Source organism: Balaenoptera acutorostrata, chromosome 5, assembly GCF_949987535.1.
Source record: "Balaenoptera acutorostrata chromosome 5, mBalAcu1.1, whole genome shotgun sequence".
Lineage (NCBI taxonomy): Eukaryota > Metazoa > Chordata > Mammalia > Artiodactyla > Balaenopteridae > Balaenoptera > Balaenoptera acutorostrata.
In genome coordinates this window covers 33973879-33994737 of record NC_080068.1, presented here as the reverse complement: position 1 = coordinate 33994737, position 20859 = coordinate 33973879, and the positions used below count along the sequence as shown (strand labels likewise).

Genomic DNA, 20859 nt, shown 5'->3' with positions numbered 1-20859 from the left:
AGACCAAGCACGAGGAAACCAATGGGCATTTCGGAAATGACAGATAATCTTGGGGGAGAAGGGAGACATTAGGTCCTGCAGGATTTTTAAAGGACTACATCATATGCGTCAAGCTGGAAGGTGTCCATTTGTTAAAGAAATCAAATACACTTACATGCATAGGATTTTCTCTCCCTCTAGTGGTGGGGTGGGATATGCTATTACTACATGATACTACCTCATAAACAGAGATGAGTTTCCATTATAGCACATTTTGCCCATAAATAAGGATTTTCATGAGGTGTGCTGCTCTCTCTTATGGTGGTTTCCAAACACCCCCAAACCCTTCATGTTAGGGAGTGAATTGCCTCCTAAGTAGGCTGATTGTCAGTGGGAAGGAAGCAAGGATCTCCTTCTCCTTTTGGCTAAAGATTGCCCATGCTCACTTCCAAGATACAGGATGCCCCTCTCCCTTGTAGTTCCGATCAACAGGTTATTGATCAATAACTATAAATCTATCAGTGTGAAATATATAAAGTGTGCAGCTTTTTCCCCTGCTCCATACCATACGCAGTAAGGCATCAATGATGCTTATTTGACTTCTCCTCTTGTATGTCTCCAAGGCAACCAAAGTCATATTTTCCTGCAAACCTGTTTCTTTTCTAGTTTCCTTATCTCAGTGAATAACTTCATCGGCTATCCAGTTGTACAAGCCAGAAATTCAGGAGTTACTTGACCCCCACCTAATCTTCCACCATCATATCCAATCCATCACCAAGTCCTTCAATCTCACCTCCTTAATCTATCTCACAGAGGTCGATTTCTCTCTGCCTCAACCACCACATTATTTCATCATCTCCTTCCCACACAACTACTACTCCAAAGGGCATCCACTCCATCCCTTGTCAAATGCATTCTTCACACTGCACTACTTCATTCAACTAATATTTTTGAGGGGCCTACTCTGTATTCTGGTCGTACTGTGTTGAATAAGGCAGACCAATTCCCCATTCTCAAGGAGCTAGTGGAGACAGGATATAGACATTAGATAATCATTAGCATAATGTGGCATTGTAAACTAGGGTGATCTAATAGAGAATGGTTGAATGGCTATTCTAAATTGTGTGTTCAAATACAAGAAATCAGTGGGAGTTTCAAGAGGGGATGAGTTTTGAATCAGGAAAACAGAAGTCCACGGGGATGATGGTATCTGCTATCAAGACTTCCTCGTAAGGTAAGGAAAGTGTTTCAAATACTGGCCAGGATCAAAAAGAATAAGTTAAAATGTTCCTGAAGTTTCAATCTAGGTCTGTTTGTCTCCAAGCACCTCTGCTGAAATATAGTCCTTATTATCTATGTGAAAGCATCCTATTTTTGTTAACTTTTCTGTACGTGTCGTCTACAAATAATGTAAGCTCCGTGAGCAGAATGGCCATAACTGCCTTGCTCATTGCTGAATCCCCAGTGCCTAAGAACTGTGTCTGGTATATAGTTGGCATGCAAATAGGTATTTGTTGCATTAATGCACAAATTGGTGTGTGAAGTGGAAAAGGAAACAGAAAAAATTTACTGAGTGGGTTTGGGGTTCACGAAGCCTTCGCGGAGATGTCAAGGTCATTTACTTCAGCTCGAAAGGTTAACTGGGCTATAAAATCCTGGCCAGGTTTCTCCGCTTTGGATCTCTGACACCATCTGCTCTCTCTCAAACTCACACACGTGCTCACAGCTACAAAGCTCTCCAACTCCCCACTAGGAGGAGTCACACCTTCCGACCCAGAACCCCTCCCACCCTCTCCCCTATTTCTCATCCCCTCCCCTCCCCTCCCCGCCCGGTTCCGGAAGCCTTCGAGTCGCAGTGCCCCCTGGGAACAGTAGTCTTCCGGTCCGAGCCTAGCGCGGTTTATCCCCTTCCAGAACTACGCTTCCCAGAGAGCATTGCGGCAGAGGGAGGCTGTATCACCTGACCAGGACTCTGGAGAGGCAATGGCGACCCCCATGCTGCGCTGGTGCTGTCCTGGAAGGCGTTGGATTTTCGCCGGGATTGGCGGCGGTTCTCGCCACGGAAGAGGGGTTCCAACTGGGTCCACGTCCAGCGGGAAGAGGGGACAGAGCTCAGTGGCTCAGCAGCCCCTCATCACGGCCCAGAAACCGAGGAAAGGGTATACTCTTTCATACCATTACTCCCCGCTTAAGCGTGAGGTGGAATTGCGTGACTGGAGAGATGATGGCCACTACAGCCCGGCCTTCAATCGACGTTTTGGTGGGCGGGAGGTGCTGGGCTATAAGTTGCAGCGCTGAAACTTAAATGAAAGCACGAAACTGGCCCTCTATCAGCCCCGCCCCCACACATAAACCGCTGTCTTCAGGTAGACAGACATATTTGGGTAATTAGCGAGTGTAAAATAGCACGTGTTTTCCTGACTCGAAAGTTGCACAGACAGAAGAGTGGATTCAGTCACCTTAGCTAATAGCGCCAGTACTGGGGTCGGTGACAGTAGAAGATGAATCTTATTTACCTGACATTTATTTAGCGCTGTTACAAGCCAGCAGTGTTGTAAAGGTAAAAAAGAGCCTTTACCTACAAGCTCTGGTTGGTGGTGGCTTAATGTTATTAGTAAGAAAACACCACCTATCTGTGGAGGCGTTTAATTTTGAACATGTGTGTCTAGACCTAGGAGAATGCAGCCAATACAAGAGATCTTGCCTCTGGTTATGTAGAAAGTGTTGCTTATTTTGCTCAATATCCGCTGAACAGCTGTTTATATTTCACTATATGAGACCTAAATAGTTTCTTTTTAAGTACAGAAACATAAGGCATGTGTCTAATATTCAGTTTTTCTTTTGAGATAGTTAGGTTGCCGTTATTTTTGCTTTTCTGTTGGAGGAGCAGAGGGAAAATGTCCAGAAACACTGTTTCTATTCCTTTCATAAATTAGGTTGTCTCACTGTGAATGGAAAGTATTTTTTTCTCTCATGTAATGAAACTGCAAAAATACATTGAAAAAGGTTTTAGTGAATGCAAATTTCTGATGAGTTCTTCATTTAATTCCTCTCAATTACAGGTTGTGCTTCCCAACTTTAAAAAGAAGGAATTCATCAATACTACAGATATAGAACTTCATGTGTTGAAATAACTGAAACAAAACCAAATACATGTAAACAAAAATTTCGATAATATAGAAAATTGCTTAGGGGAAGAGCAGGATAGGAACAGTCAGACTATGGAGAGAGTAGGTGTACACCAGGTGATCTGCAGATTGCCCAGGATACATGGGTTTAATAATAACCCATGGAATAAGCACACTTATAAGAACCTGGAGAGACCTCTGTATGGAATGTTCATACAGACCCAATAGAGTAGGAGTGGCCAGATAAGAGATTATTGTAGCATTTAGGTTGCATTATTGCAGCTTCATAGGTTTGGTAGCAATCAAGTATAAAACAAGCAAAGGAACCTGACACTAGATCTTTGGAATTTAAAGTGATCTGGGGAACCAGAAAAAAAAAAGCCACTTGCAATGGTTTAATGTTTCCCTTTGCACAAAATTCCCAGGAAGGGTGTCATTTAGTGGTGATCTATTATATCTTTGTCACTCTGGTTACTTTACTTGCAAACCATTGTTAGAAAATGAATTCCAAACATGACTGAGAATTTCCCTTCCTTTTTAATAATGAGATGTGCAACTATTTACCATTATTTCTCTAGTAGTAAAATCCTGATGTTTATGTTAATTCTAAAAACGTTCGCAAGATCAGCTTTCTTCATTTACTGAGCGATTAATTGACAAAGCACAGTTAATTTAGAAAATGCTGCTTTTCATTAAAGTCAGCCAAGCAGTCACCACCTGATACCCATTTCTAAATTGTTTTCAGATGCCAAATTGTTCTTTTCTGTTACCTTCTTGTTTGCACAGTGAACTCTCCTTATGCCATGTTGTAAATGAATTTTGCTTTGCTGGTCCTGTAGGTGTTAATTTTGGCATTGCTTTTGATTTAGTCACCAATACAATATGACACATTTTTTAAAGTAGGATATAAAATTTTAATAAGTTAAAAACACAAATAGGAAATTAACATTTGTGGTTTCAGCTTTTAGAAATTCATGCATGGTGACAGATCTAAGAACTTCTTAACCATTATGTCTTCCTCTTTAGTGAACGTGAATGGGCAGCTGTGGTAGGTTTGGAGATTCATGCCCAGATTGCCTCCAACTCCAAACTCTTCTCTGGATCTCAAGTCGACTTTGCAGCACCTCCCAATTCTTTGGTATCTTTTTTTGATGCATCTCTGCCTGGAACTTTGCCGGTAAGGTTTTTATTGTATGCTGTTTTCATTACACAATGTTCATGTTTTATCGAACATAACTCTTAGGAAATACTTGTTTAGGGAGCTTTGCATGAAGTGGGTTGGACTAAATGTTTTCCAAAGACTCATCTCTGTAGTTCTGTTTCTAAGTCTAAACGTCATCCGTTTGTTCATGTATTCATTCACTCCTCTCACACACAATTTAGATTGTCTACTCAGTACCAGAGTGTCCGGTCTGTGCTATGAACTGAAACAGAAAGATGAGCGACGATCCTTGCCTTTGAGGAGTTCAGACTAGCTGGGGAGATGTGTCTTATGCACAGAGTACTGTGTCACTGCTCCTGTGGAGGTCATATGCGGAGTATGGTTTTGGAACCCCACGCAGGGACTTAGCGAATTCAGTAAGAGAAGGACTGTTGTGAGAAATTGGGGAAGGGATAGGGTTGGTTAAGGAGGGGTTGTTGGAAGAGCAACAACCTTCTGAGCTAACTGAGAAGGCAGGCGGGAGTCAGGCAGATACATGGAGGAGGGGGAGGAGGGGGAGTCTCATCAAAGGAAGCAGCATATGTCACGTGATATTACAGTATAAGGTCAATAATGATTGTGGTTTTAGAAAATTAAGAACTGGTCAGTAATGGAGAAAAAAGTCAACCACAGTGTGCTTTGAGTTAACTACTCATTTATCTATTCATTTTCACTGAAACTGGCAGTGACTGGGTCCAGTGTACTTACTCATCAGCAAGATTTTTCGCATATATTTTCACATAGGTGGTTGAAGTTTTGAAGGAAAGGATGGAAGGAACAATGTGAATATTTGGGCTAATACATGGCTCATAGTCTGTCCGGGACACATAGTATCAACTGGGTGTGGGTTTCCTGCCCTCCTTGCAGGGAATGTGTAAGTGGTGGTGATGCAGGCAGGGAGAGGTTTCCTGAGTGAGTTCCACACTTTCTAACATTTAAATACAAGTGAAAACTGGTTGAACTGTGCACTGGCAGGCGTGCAGAGGCAGAGGTTTTCTTTTCCCAGAGTCACTGCCATGGAAGGTCATGGACAGTGCCTCCAAAGTACCTGCTGCACCCAAGGTTTAGGTTATACTGGGGCAGTGTCTCTGTCTTGGAACTTTTTCCTTACTTGTGCTTTTTGTCATGGAGGACTCCTATTCCTGTAAACCATGTTTAGGGTCACCTTTGACTTGCTGTTGGGTCTTTCTGGGAGAAGACAAGTATAGGAGTGTCTGTCCCTCCCTTCCTCCCTCCCTCTGCCCTAGAGTATCTATTGATGGAGAGATTGTTTTTGTTTGAGAAGAGACAATTTTCCAGTTATAAATGTACGAATTCTTTTTGGTGCAGAGACTCAGATATAGTAGAAATAAAGTAATATCTATTTAGACAAGTGAATGGAAAGCAATTCATCACAACACCTCTTCTTTCTTCCTTCTGAGCTCAAAACATTTTTTTTCCACATGATGGTTGGTTCATTATCAAGAGACTAGACATAACTGCTGAGTTCTTTCTAGGTTTCTCCAGCTGGGAATATAGTATCTAGCAAGGTATTCATTATAGTTCACATTGAAAACATCTATTTGCAGATAGACATGTTTTCTATAGATAGGCTCTTTACTTGTGACTAACTGTGGTCAAATATTAGAGACAATTCAAAATAACTAAATGTCAACATGCTTTGAAGACATCTTGTTATGCCCCCAAAGAAGAAGATACTTGCCCAGTGATAGGCATATCAACATGACGGTGAAGTCGTTTGGGACATTGGAGCATTGAGAGCTTGGCTTACATTCATTAAATGACAATCAAAAGCTAGAAATCCAGTTTTGCTCGAGCTGGGATTTGTTTTTCCTCTTCAGAGCCTACCACACTCATTGTTTGAGCAGCCTAATGGGTTATTCTCGCAACAGAGCTAATCTGCCTCTTTTTCAGAAATGTTTCTGTCTTTAAAAGACCTATGTTAGTGTGTGACCCAAATTATACCAAAACTACCAGAATAAAACGTTGTCATTCCCACAGCCCTTCAAAACCCAGTGATGTACCTAGATAGAGATTTTAAATATACTGAAACATTTAGACAGTTGGCCTTCTCTAAGCCTGTGGAGATGGTGTATTGATGCTCTGATATTCTGACTCTGCATTTGGTTATTTTTATACAAAAAATGGTGACCATTTGTCAGATACACTGATAAGAAGATAGAAATAGGCAGCCAAAAGAACTTAGGTTATAGTGTCAAGTCTTTTTCTGTAGACCAGATTCATTTGCTCTGCTGGCCCATTAAAGAGAAAGTATGATAAAGTGTGTCTTTCTGTAGGTATTAGATTCTTCCCACTCTCTTGATTGTGTCTTTATTCATTTGCTCAACTGACATTTATTGGATGCCTCCCATGCACTAGCCATTGTAGAAGTTCTAATGATACAGGTTTGAAGAAGGTAAAAGATCACTGTGGGTCTTGTCCTCACGGAGCCTGGACAATTAAGTGGGCAGTTGCAGTACTTTTCAAAGAACATGCTGGTAGTGGAAATACAGTGTGCTCTAGGAGGGGCGTTCAACACAGATATAGGGAATTTGCAAAATTTGGCCAAATAAAAGTGAACGGGATGTACAAAGACCAGAAGAAAAACAGGGCATGGCTTGCTCTAGGAACTGAAAGAAGTTCCGTGCATTGTAGCATAGAACTAGAATATGGTGTGGCAAGAGGTGAGGCCGGCGTGGAAAGCATAGTCTGTACCATACAAGCCCTGCTAAGGAGTGTGCATCCCATTGCAAAGAGGTAAGAAGATGTAAGGAGAGTACCGGGTCAAAGACTCCAAGGGACGGAGTATTTTGAGGAGTGAGTACATGGTATCTAACTTACTGAGATTCAAGTAAGGTGAGGACTAGGCAGTGGTCATTGGATCTATTAAGGGGGATATCCTTTACAAGAAGCGTTTCCGCGGTGGGGTTAGAAGGGAGGTGGCAGAAGGTTGAAGAACTTGGGGATGTTGAGGAAGAGATGAGAGAGTGTGGGCAACTATTTCAAGAAGTTTGGCTTGGAAGGAAAAGAGAATGCAGTAGAGAATTCCCTGGCAGTCCAGTGGTTAGGACTCCGCACTCTCACTGCCAAAGGCCTGGGTTCAATCCCTGGTGAGGGAACTAAGATCCCGCATGCTGCAGGGCGTGGCCAAAAAATAAATAGAGTCGGTTTAAAAAAAAAAAAAAGCCTCATTTTCCTTAATGTTGGAGAAACTTGAGATTGTTTCAGTGCTGATGAGGTATAGTCAACAGTAAGGTATCGTCCACTTAAAAATATGTTAAGAGGGTAGATCTCATGTTAAGTGTTCTTACTGCAATAAAATAAAATTTAAAGTAATTTTAATGCTGATGAGAAGGAGCCAATGAGGGGGCAGTTAAAGAGGCTTTTGATTAATGTGGCAAATTGAATGTATACATGTTAATCTGTCCTTCTCCTCCTACCCCAAAAAAACCCCACTGAAATGACAGTGAAAGAATTCAAAGTTATAAACCTATGGGAGAGTAGACCAGAGTGCATGAGAGACGGTAGATGGAGGAGGGCCTGACTCGGCAGAACGAAGTTAAGTGTAACCCAGGAAAGGGACAGAAAGCCTGCAGAAAGAGACAGTAGTCAGAAATGAGATGGTGTGCCCTGTGCAACCCCAGAAAGGGTCCAGATGTGAGATCAACAGGTATTGTGGAGGGCCAGAGGGAGGTGAAGACAAAGGGATTAATTCGGAGTCTGGATACAGAGCAGTTAGACCTGAGGTCCTCTTCTGCCCCTTGGTAGCTGCCCTACCTCCATAGGAATCTATAGTTTGGGGAGAAATTCAGCTTGTGACACACTCCCCCTAGAGACCCCAGGCAGAGCAAGAGGTACTGGTGTCAGACAGTGTCTGTACTCTGAACCCCAGGGCCTGTCCAATCCTTTCCCTGCCCTGTTTGAGGAGCTCAAGTGAACTGGTACGTCCATCTCTTCTCTTTCCCACCTCCCACAAGCAGGAACCCACAGGAACCTGACAGAACTTGACATTTAGGGGGGTCTCAATTAAAAAAGCTACCTGGCCACCTCACTGATTGTCCTAGAATGAAGGCCACCAATTAGCAAGCCCTGGATATTTACATAGAATGCTTAATCAGCATCTTAGTACCTTACTTTAAAATATAAATTGACTGGGAGTTCCCTGGTGGCACAGTGGTTGAGAATCCACCTGCCAGTGCAGGGGACACGGGTTTGATCTGCGATCTGGAAAGATCCCACATGCCGCGAAGCAACTAAGCCTGTGCGCCACAACTACTGAGCCTGCGCTCTAGAGCCCGTGAGCCACAGGTACTGAGCCTGCGCTCTAGAGCCTGTGCACCACAACTACTGAAGCCCGCACACCTAGAACCCATGCTCCGCAACAAGAGAAGCCACCACAATGAGAAGCCCACATACCGCAACGAAGAGTAGCTCATGCTCGCTGCAACTAGAGAAAGCCTGCATGCAGCAATGAAGACCCAACGCAGCCAAAAGTAAATAAATTTCCTAAAAAAAAAAAAAAAAGATCATTTCAAGAGGTAAATTTTAAAAATATATATATGTTTGTGTGTGTATGTATGTATGTGTGTTTGTGTGTGTATATATATACATATATATATATAAATTGACAGCCAATATCACCAGACATTTGAAGAAATTCTCCAATGTAGTGGACAGAGCCCAAAATAAAAAGAAAACAAAAAAATAAGAGGCAACAGATAATGCACAGGGTAAAAGAATTCTTTAAAAATTAAAAGCTTTTATAAATATCCTTAGAAAGATAAGAGAAGGTAGCTGCATCCTTGAAACAAGAACATGATACCACTGTTTAAAAATAAACAATCAGGGACTTCCCTGGTGGTCCAGTGGTAAAGACTCTGCCTTGCAGTGCAGGGGACTTGGGTTTGATCCCTGGTCAGGGAACTAAGATCCCACATGCCGTGGGGCAACTGAGCACATGTGCCTCAACTACTGAGCTCATGAGCCTCAACTAGAGCCCACGTGCCACCAACTACAGTGCTTACGTGCTCTGGAGCCTGCGCACCACAACTAGAGAAGAGAAAACCCGCACGCCACAATGAAGAGCCTGCGCGCCGCAACGGAAGATCCCACTTGTCTCAACAAAGACGAGCCTGACTACACAGCATTACAGCTACACTTGAATCTCAGAATGTCAGGGTGCCCTCCCGCTCTATTTTTCTAAGTTAAAGTTATGATTGGAAAGTAATTGGCATATGAAATGTTTTTATCTCACCTGAGATGTATAGAGTAGTATTTTTTCTGAGGATCACTCTTACCTCTTTTAATCTTGACGGCGTTACCCGGCCTACTTCCCTGTTGCCATCACTCAGGAGAGGAGACCAGGGTGGGGCCTGGGCAAGGACTCAGACGCCGAATGCCTTGGGAACCATGATTTTGATTATTTTGCTGTTATGAAACAGCTATATGATTTTTTTTGTTGTACTAATGTGAATTTTTTCCTCCAAATGCTTCTTTTCCATCCTAGAGAGAAGCCGGCCCCAGAACGGTGAATAGTGTAGTGTAGTTGTGAGATTTCCCCTGTAGTTTTTCTCTCCGTGGACTTGAACCAAACGCTGCTGCCACATCGGCCTTTAAAGCACAGGCTCATGTGGGGCATCCTCCCCAGAGGGTCTCATCACTTGGGGGAAGAGTTTGTATATTTTTTCGGTTGGCTTTTCTTTACCAGTTTCTGGCTTTTATTCTCAATATATTTTTGCTGAACTTGTTTTACAAATTTAAAAAAAAACCAAAGATCCCATGTGCCACAACTAAGACCTGACCTGATGCAGACAGAAATAAATAAAATAAATAAATAAATAATAAATAAATCTTTTAAAAAATTAAAAAAATAAACAATCAGAACAAAAGCTCTTAGAAATTAAAATTAGGATGGAAAAAAAAATCCAGAAGAATCAGAAGATAAAATCAAGAAAATCTTCCAGAAAGTGTAACACACACGCAATCGGACAATCGGGGAAAAAAATAAGAAAATTAGGGAATCAATCCAAGGTGTCCAACCTCTGATTAACAGGAGTTCCAGAAGAGAGAAGAGAGGAAGTAGACAAGAGGAAACTATCAAACAAATGGCACAAATTAATTTCCCAGAACTGAAGGACATGAGTCTGCAAGTCAGAAGGGCCTGCCAGTGACCCAGTGAAAGGAATAAAAGTAGCCTCCCATGCAGAGCTGTCATCATGAAGTGTAGAATTGGAACACCAGGGATAAAGATAAGATACTAGAACTTACAGAGAAGGAAAGTCGCACGCAAAGGACTGGGAATCAGAAAGGCATCGGACTTCACAAATCAGCACTCAAAACTAGAAGATAATGGAATAGTGCCTTTAAAAATCATAGGGAAAAAAATAAAATCATCCTAACCTAGAATTCTGTATCCAGCACTATAAATCAAGTGGAGCAGTAGAATAATGATATTTCAGACAGGCAGATTCTCAAAAAATTGTCCTTCCATTAAACGGGAACCTGCTGAAGTCAGGGAGAGGCTTCAGATTGCTGGCTGTGTAGCAGTGGGAAAGGAGGAGATGGCTCCAGAACAGAGAGTTTTCGAGAAAAAAAGGAAGGTGGGCAGGGAAGAGCAGGTATCTAATGCTTGTGTAAATAAGAGATTTTACATAGAAACTGGAGTCTTTTTATTTTATTGAAGTATAGTTGATTTACAATGTTGTGTTAGTTTCTACTGTACAGCAAAGTGACTCAGTTAATATGTGCATTCTTTTTCATATTCTTTTTCATTATGGTTTGTCGCAGGATATTGAATATAGTCCCCTGTGCTGTCCCATAGGACCTTGTTTATCCATTCTATATATATTAGTTTGCCTCTGCTAACCCCAAACTCCCAGTCCATCCCTCCCCCACCACACCCCGCCTTGGCAACCACAAGTCTGTTCTCTGTGTCTATGAGTCTGAGAAACCAGAGTCTTTGAGAATAATAAGGAATAGGCAATAAGAAAATAAAGCAAATGATAAAATGAAAGACCTGTCGACTCCAGGAAGAAACAAAACGTTCAAGAAAGGACATGTAATCGGTGTGTACTTTACAGCTCAGCGGAGAGACATATTTACATAATAATAATAGAAACACCAGGGCTTCCCTGGTGGCGCAGTGGTTGAGAGTCTGCCTGCTGATGCAGGGGACACGGGTTCGAGCCCTGGTCTGGGAAGATCCCACATGCCACGGAGCAGCTGGGCCCGTGAGCCACAATTGCTGAGCCTGCGCGTCTGGAGCCTGTGCCCCGCGACGGGAGGGGCCGCGATAGAGAAAGGCCCGCGCACCGCGATGAAGAGCGGTCCCCGCACCGCGATGAAGAGTGGCCCCCGCTTGCCGCAACTGGAGAAAGCCCTCGCACGAACCGAAGACCCAACACAGCCATAAATAAATAAATAAATAAATAAATAAATAAATAAATAAATAAATAAATAAATAAAATCAAGTAAAACTTTAAAAAAAAAAAAAATAATAGAAACACCAACCACTCATGTAAAAAAAAAACGGTGATATAATTGGGATATTGGCAAGTAAAAGAACTAAATTCTTATCTACCATAATCAGAAGTCATGTCCTAAATTGATAAAGTAAGAAAAAAGTAATGTAGGAATATGCGTTAGGAATATTTTTGGCCACAGATTAAGGGGAGCCTCTTTTTCTTTTTTCAGGCCCTAAGTTGATTGATTGGTTTTTGTTTTTGGTTTTGTTTTTTTAATTGGCTGTTATTATTTCTTTTAGCTTTTAATTTTTTTTAATAAGGTAATGAGTGAAAGATTTAGAGCTCCCAAGAGACAAATTATTAGGCAAAAGGTTTTTCAACAAAGTTTTAAAAGTTTTTATATATAGATAATATTAAGTAATAGTCAGATATCACCTCTGCTGGTTTCTCAGCCTTCTGTTGGTGACATTTCTCTCTTTTTTGTTCCCAAAGTTCGAACAGTGACAGCATCCCACCTATTCCCCCACCTGTAACTCCCACCCTTACCCTACTCTTAGGAGGAAAGTCTCATCCACATTCTAGATCCTTCACAGCCAAGTTCAGGCATGTGGCAGGAGTCCCTGCTTCCCCATGGGTGGAATGACTTACCTACCTACCAACCTGACTTTTCCACTTTAATGTCATTCAAGTCATCATGGGCTTACACTTAGGGGCAGCTTATGTTGTTCTTGAATAGAAATGTGATAAAGTAACAAGCACGGGTAAATTCTATGGTACAGAATAAAACATAAAAGTATTGCAAAATATCTCACCTTGTAACTGATATACATTATCTCTTGGGAATGGCATGGGCCTAGTCTGGTGGCTGCATATTCCAAAAACAAGAACATTGGGTCATTGGGGCAGTGTGTCAAGTCTGTCTTTTCCCCAGATTAAGGGAGGATCGTTACATGGCAAATGGCCAATAGCCTCGGCCAGAAAATGATGGATTTTCCAAAGGTCCCCTGGCACAGCATATTTTTTAAAAATAGGAAGATAAATACCAGACATGACAGCTCAAAGATCTGAAGGTGGTTCAGGACTAGCGGCAGAGGGTGGCGGGAACTGCTGCTTTTCGTTGTAAATTATTGCTAAATACGTGCCTCTAATATTTTGTTAAACAATCAAAAGTTAGGTTTAAAGGAGTGACATATAGGGGAGAGGAAATTATTGATAGAATCAGGTTCCTGAGAAATCCGGAGCTGTCCCTGGAGCACAGGGAGAAAGACATCTCTCCCACTGGAACCTCAGGGAAGGGGTGCCCCTCCAACCACAGCTAAAGACAACTTTTGGGGTTGGGTTGTGGAAGGTTGAGGAGGCTCCCATCTGATTTTTCCTTCTCTAGCAAACACTGTTTCTTGCATCTCACTCTCCTCCTGGGTGCTCTTTCCTGCCTCTCTTAGTGTGTCTCGAGTTCTGGGTCTGTGGGTGATCCACTCTCTCAGCTTTTCTGGCCTCCAGTCCCTTCTGTTTCTCCCTGGCTCTTGAATGACAGTATAGAATCCCAAGCTGACTGTTCTGTCCCCTCAGCACTTGGAAGACATGATTCCGTTGTCCTCAGGCATCTGTTACTGCCGACGAGAAGTCTGCATCCTTTGTAGGAAATCTGTGTTTCCTCTCTGATAGCTTTGGCCAGGATATGTCCAGGTATGGATTTGTTTCTGTTTATCCTGCTCAGTACTCAGTGAGATATCTCCACTTAAAGACTCGCCCCTGGACTGTGGCGGCATCTCTGGCAGGAATTCATGGTGACTGTGTTAGGGCCCATTGGGCTTTACTGAACAGACAGTTTCTCTGTTCATTTATTGGCCCCCAGCTGTCACACCGCTTGGATGGTGCCGCCCTTCAAGCCCCACACCCACGCCAGGAACAGGGCCAGGGGCTCTAGGTGGGTGGCCTCCTCCATATCAACTCCTCAGTTGGTGGCACAAGATTTTCTGGCTGGACCAGGATTTTGTGGCTCCCGGCTCCCTGCCCCCAGTGGAATGCCAGCCTTCTGTACCATAGGTTCTTGAAATCGCCAACGACTGGTGTCTCTTCAATGTGGTTAACAATGCTGTTGGTAGTAAAGTCAACTAACATTTACTGAGTGCTTTCTTTATGTGTGTGTGGTCATTTTAACCTCATAAACTTTATGAGGCAGCTCCTGTCATTATCCCAATTAGAAAGTAAGTGGACAAGCTAGATTCAAACCCCGAGTCTGGCTTCCAAGTTCATACTCTTAACCCCTTTGCTGTTCTGTCTCCTGGAGTTATACCCCGGGTGATGTGGGCCCCAGGAGATTTCCTTTCTTTTGAGCTTGGCTGTGTGTATTTATAAATTTATATGTGTATGTAAATGTCTGTGTGTGAAGACATAATACTTGATCTCATCCCCATGTCCCCCCCACCTCCGCATGTCTGCACCACCAGCTCTGTATCACTTAGGCTGCTGTCTTTACCAGTGGTTACAACCTCCCCCCTCCATTCTGATTAGTGACCCTTCTTCTGAATGTTTCTTAGGACTACAGGCACTTTATCTTCTTATTTTACCTTTAGTTTTAGAATTATGTGGAATCCCATCATAAATCTTCAGACTGAAAAGTTTACTCAGCCTATTTTCCTGCCGGTAGGCAGGATTACAGCTAAACCAAGGACAACACTCTTTGTTTTTATTAGCAGGCATTCAGCTTCGCTCATTACTTTGACCTAATAAGACCCCTTACTCTGATACAGAATCTCCCTTAATTTATTAAATCATTATTTGTCTGTAGAATTATAGACAGAATCTTAGGTTAGTTGCTTCGAGTCAGTTATTTCCTATTTATCCATGTCATTCCAACTCTCTACTTGTAATATTTTGTATGTGAGATGCGAAATGGGAAGAAAAATAGGAAAGGAAATATATTTGTTTGATAAAACGTCTTGAGATATGCAAGTCTATTTGTTCATAATTTACAAATGTTTCCAGTAATGGCGAGATTTCAGCAAGGCATCAAGTCTGTTTGAAATTTATGCCTGTGCAGACCACCCCCCCACACCACACACACACACTCACACACACTCTCAAAGTGCTTGCCCCCTCCTGGTGTTGATCCCTGTGTAGGAGAAAGCAAAGCGAAGAGAACGTTGTTGCTTTGCTGATGCCGGCAGGTGGGAGGCTGTCAGTCTGTGGCCATGAGATACCTGCTGCTGCTGATCAGGCTGTGCCACATTCCATTAATGAGAAACTAGTGCCTCTAACATGTTAATAAACAATACTGGTCGATTTCATCTCAAAAAAAATATTAAAGAGACTAGTAATTCTGCTCTTGTTTTACTTGTTTGAAAACGTTTATCTGTACATAACACAGAACTGCCTAGTAACTATGACTGCCTCTTGCTCCTAGAACTGGGGAAAGGGCGATAGAAGCTCTTTTCCCCACGCGTATGCAAGAATGTTCTGCGCTTTTCTCAGGATCAGCCTGTCTGAAAAAGCATTGGGAGTTTTCCATGTCAAAGATATTTTAGATTGGCCGTGGCAGCTATGGCATGAAAACTGGAACTGAAATATTGTTTACCCATTTTACAAAACTTTTCTTTTATTCACAAGAGTGTTACTAATGTTAGCAAGCAGAAGGGGAATGAAGAGGGAGGAATATCTGATGTGAATAAATCTAAAGTGATGCCTGCCCTTTGGGAACTAACAAACAATGCAGTTACCATGCTTTATGTTGGAGATTTCTTCTTGAATGTGTATGCAAATCGCTCTGAAAGGGATCCTGCCCCTTTAAGAAAAGATAACATGAATGCTTATGTAAAGTACTTTGAGATTAATTTATTTTTAAAATTTCTTACAGCAGATTTATTTAAAGCTGAGTAAATCTGCAATATTCTAGCTCTCGGAACATAGCAGATATTGGTAATAAGTTTTGTTTTGAAGGACCTAATAGATTTAGAAATACTTAATAGTTCTAGAGAGCATTAGGCTGAAGCGCTCTTCTAACCCTTAATTCTAAATGTAATTATAAACATTTTTTTTCTTAAATAAATCTAACTTTTTTTAAAAAAAATAAATTTATTCATTTATTTATTTATTTTGGCTGTGTTGGGTCTTCATTTCTGTGCGAGGGCTTTCTCTAGTTGCGGCGAGCGGGGGCCCCTCTTCATCGCGGTGCGCGGGCCTCTCACTATCGCGGCCTCTCTTGTTGCGGAGCACAGGCTCCAGACGCGCAGGCTCAGTAGTTGTGGCTCACGGGCCCAGTTGCTCCGCGGCATGTGGGATCCCCCCAGACCAGGGCTCGAACCCGCGTCCGCTGCATTGGCAGGCGGACTCCCAACCACTGCACCATCAGGGAAGCCCTTATAAACATTTTTTAACTCAAGACTTCTAAACAAAATAGAAATTCAAGAAAACAGCATTCAGGAAAAGTGTTTAAATGCATACATTTATAATCAGATCTGTATTTGCCTCTCTGCCCATTCACACTTAAATGATGGTTAGTTATTTGACTAAGAAGACAAAATGTGACAGTTTTCTATTAAAATGTTTTTCCACTTCAGTGATTTGCTTTAATGTAACCTGTAGAATTTATAATTACATTGTGTTCTCAGACGCTAATCTTGCTGTTGTCTGAGCCACTGTTATAGTTTTTCCTCATCCCTCTGTAGAGTGGGGTGTTCCAGGGGTGTGGTGTTCTGCCCCGTGACCCTTGCTTCTACAAAAGAGGTGTGTCTGCGAGCTCACGCACACAAACGTGGAGAGGCTCCCTTTCAGCTCTTAAACTCTCTGATGGTCCAGACTTGCCCTCTGACGTCATTAACTGGATTTCCCCCGTGGACTCGGCTGACGCATGACCATCATGGACCTTCATGTCCAGTAGGCAGCGTGACCTCCCCTCCCTTCGGGGAAGTGTTTAACTCCTTCCTGCCTCGGATCTTTTTCCAGCGTTCGGTGGGTTCTTGAAAGCCTCCCTCTTCATGACCATTCTCCCTTTCCCCACCCTTCTGCCATCCTCACATGCAGTATTCCCCACAGTGAAATCTAATACTAGTGCTTCTACGTTGTATCAATATATATTTCACAGTTGACTGACCATCCTTTATGTATGTTGTTTATGGGGATTTCTGCGTTTGATTGTAAGGTTCTAAAAAGCAGCTCATAGATCATACTCAGGCCACTTGACAGTACCTTGCACAGAACATGTATGTATAACACCCGTAATAAATATCTCTCTATATAGTTGCAGATACTTATGAGCACATACATGAGTCCACATGAAAGAATTTTTCAGGTATCTAAAACCCTTTTGATACGTTTTAACTTCTTTACAGGAATCTTTCTAAAATGCATTTTCTACTTTTCTCCTTTTAAATAGGGTATGTTGAACATAAGCTAACCTTTTCTTGATTGCTCAAGGTTATCAGCAATATGTTGTAATATAATGGTGCCTTCAAGGTCTACTGAGGTGTGTAAAATTATCTGATCCTACAGGAAATGGCTAAAGATAGCCATTCTTTTTAGGTTTCATATTACAGTCTTTGTTATTGCAGTCATCTACCCCTCAACTCCTTCGTTAAGCTACTGTCAGTATATTTGATTCTAGGAACCACTTCTTGCTCATTTTTCACTTCTCAATTATTACTTCTGGTCTGCTCCAGCCCAGAAAGCCAGATGATTGCATTTCTTAATGTAAGTAAGAACAGGCTCTGAGTAGAGACCTGTCCTACAAAATAAAGTACATGAATGGTATGAAGCTAGTTAGCTTCTCGACATTGTAAACAGTGTGAGAATAGAGTAGGAGGAGATCCTGGAAGTCATTCAATTTAGTCCTTTTAACTTAGATGAGAGAACTGCTGTTGTGACTTGCCCGGCCGTCACTCAGTTACTTCATGTCCTAGTCAGATTAGAACTCATGTTTCTGACCTCAGTTTAATGCTCAGCCTCCAATCTCTGTTCTACCATAATTGCTGGAAGTCTGATTTATGTAGGTGCTATTATTTTGTAGGTATGTGTATATTACAAAACATGGATACCATCAACTGGTGTATTTGTGGTAATGTTAATAGATGTATGTCCACATACTGTACACACACACAGGCATTGACTGTTCAGCATTGACGCTGATCATATGTGCTATTTATTAGTGTCCAGTAGGTGAGAGATCTAAATCTGGGGGGGAGAGAAAAGAGGAAAAGAGTGCTGCTTCCAAAGAAGAATGGGTGAAAGGAGATCTGGCCTAATAAGCTACCAGTTCAGTGCCCCAGACACTGGATTTCTCCAGACGCCCCACTAAGAGAGCAACCCTGACTATGGGCAGCTCCCAGCTATACATTTTACCATGCAAATAGTAGCCATAATGAAATATTCTTTTAGAATCTTTTATCGATGTTTCATTCTGGGAAATTTTCTCTACATTTTCTTCCAGTTCACTAATTCTCTCTTTGTTATATATGCTCTACTCTTTAACATACCCACTGAGTTGTTTTTTGTTTTTTGTTTTTTCACTGAGAGTATCTTTTATTTATAGAAATTCTGTTTTCTCTTTTAAATCTCTTCTGTCTTTTTGAAAATATCTTGTTCCTTTTTCATGTATTCAGTTCTTCATTTCTTTGGTAACTTTAAATCTAAATATTTTATAGCCTGTGTTCAGAAATTCTATTACCTGAAGTTCTTGGGCTATCTTTTTTTTTTTTTTTTTAACATCTTTATTGGAGTATAATTGCTTTACAATGGTGTGTTAGTTTCTGCTTTATAACAAAGTGAATCAGTTATACATATACATATGTTCCCATATCTCTTCCCTCTTGCATATCCCTCCCACCCTCCCTATCCCACCCCTCTAGGTGGTCACAAACCACCGAGCTGATCTCCCTGTGCTATGCGGCTGCTTCCCACTAGCTATCTATTTTACGTTTGGTAGTGTATATACGTCCATGCCACTCTCTCACTTTGTCACAGCTTACCCTTCCCTCTCCCCCTATCCTCAAGTCCATTCTCTAGTAGGTCTGTGTCTTTATTCCCATCTTACCCCTAGGTTCTTCATGACCTTTTTTTTTTTTTCCCTTAGATTCCATATATATGTGTTAGCATACGGTATTTGTTTTTCTCTTTCTGACTTACTTCACTCTGTATGACAGACTCTAGGTCCATCCACCTCACTACAAATAACTCAATTTCATTTCTTTTTATGGCTGAGTAATATTCCATTGTATATATGTGCCACATCTTCTTTATTCATTCATCTGTTGATGGACACTTAGGTTGCTTCCATGTCCTGGCTATTGTAAATAGAGCTGCAGTGAACATTTTGGTATCTTGGGCTATCTTGTTCTGCTTTTTAATGTGTCTGCTGATTCTGGCAAATGGTAGATGATCTTCTTGTTGTATTTTGTATTATGAAGTCATGTTTGACAGGACTTTATTAGCGGGAATCTTCTGGCTGGGGTAAGAGGGAATCTCTCCAAAGAGCTTTTACTTTGGCTTTTGCCAGATACCCCAGGTCTAAGCCAGGCCATCTTTCATGTTTATCTCCTAGCTTGGGGGTTCCCAGACCACAGAGTTAGTAAATTTGAACGCAGGTTCGCCCGAGAGCAGGTTGTGGCAATCAATTCTTAGGGCAGACTTTTTTTTTTTGTTTTAACCTAGGTCTGGGCTGAGACTTTACTACAATTGAAACTTTACAGGAGGGAACAGAGGGTGTGACCATGTAGCTGGGTCTGCAGCCCAGGCTGTGAAGGTGAACGACTTAGACTCCGAATGGGACAGGAAAGGCATCTTTATGTTTCTCTCAGGCTTCCTTTCCTCTGCCACTGAGATATCCTTCCCTTCTGATTGCAGCTGAGGCTGAGATCTGTACACCTCCCAGCTCATCCTATCTGTCCTGTTATCACAGACACAGATCAAGTGATTGAGCTCTTTCCAAATTCCCTCTGGTTGTGCAAGGATGCGCACTCTAACCCATTGCCTTTAAAGGTTATCACTTTCCAAAAGCAATTCAGCCTGAATGAATTGTTCCCTTCACCTTTGTGTGGAAATGGTGATGCCATCTTGTTCCTCTCAAGGAACAACAAAAAGTAAGACAGTAGAATTAAGAGGGACAGAGGATTTTGGCGGAGGGAACCCACGAGGAAGCCGAGGGGTTGTTTTCCCCTCCACCCCAGCCTCAGGGAACCTGAGGCACCTTGTCTGGCCTTCTCCCCAGGTGACCCTCTGACGCGGCCACATGCTCCTTTCTGGGAAAGGAACATCTCCAGGCAGCACACGCATCTCCCCAGAGATTCATTCCTGAACAAGAAGCCTTCAGTATTGGGCTTAGAAAGGGCTTTTCTCCCATTTCCACATCCCATTAGGCAGGTTTATTTTCCCCTCAGAATATGCCCTTGGATGAGACATTGAGTACAATAACACCAAGCCCTTGTTAGAGGAGATAGCGCTCTACTTAGAACTCCTAAGTGTTTAAAATGAATTTGGTACACTACTGCACCCACAAGTCTGTAATGCTAAAAAACGGGGTGGGAATGTGTAGAAAATAAACTAAAAGCACATTACCAAAGGTGCCCAGGAGTACGAAAGCTTAGAGGTCTTTTGTTGCTATAAATATACAGTAGTTTAAAAAATTACCTAACACTGTTCTGTGACACAGTTTTTGTCTCTGCCGTTCAAGCAGCTCATACTGGCTTTGTTCTGGTGATTTACGCTAGAAGCCTATAATAAAAATGCAGCCTGAAATCATGCAGCTGGGTACCATTCATTTTTCTTCCACGGACAGTTCCAGAGCTTAAAAAATTGCAGCAGACCTGTGAAAGCTCTGCACCCACAGGACATGCATCCTCGGCCACGGCAGCTGGCTCTCTCAGGTTTCTTCTGCTCTATGGAGTCATTGGTGATGCTGTCAGGGTTTCTGGATTGGTTTAATGAGTACTAGAAAAGAGTTTCCAGGAAGATATTGTGCGGTTTTAGGGCATCAATAAAAATAATACTCCCTTCCCCTCTTGAGTCAGAACCAATTGAGAAATCAGCATAGAATTAAGACAAATGGAGATGAACCTACCAGCTTCATTACTGATAACAGCTTGATTGAAAAATGTAA

At 42.0% G+C, this 20859-nt stretch overlaps 1 protein-coding gene across 5 annotated transcripts in view; it reads left to right on the top strand.

Annotated features, from left to right (window-relative positions):
• The first annotated feature begins 1931 nt into the window (after positions 1-1931).
• Positions 1932-20859, top strand: part of GATB (glutamyl-tRNA amidotransferase subunit B) — a 78106-nt gene continuing 59178 nt past the window's right edge. For all 5 annotated transcript variants that reach the window (XR_451673.2, XM_057546676.1, XM_007189410.2 and 2 more), the window contains exons 1-2: positions 1932-2138; positions 4134-4284. Coding sequence is in view for 4 of the 5 variants with exons in the window: in XM_057546676.1 (XP_057402659.1) it covers positions 1963-2138; positions 4134-4284 (327 nt within the window). In the remaining variant the exon portion in view is untranslated. The remainder of the gene's footprint in view (positions 2139-4133; positions 4285-20859) is intronic.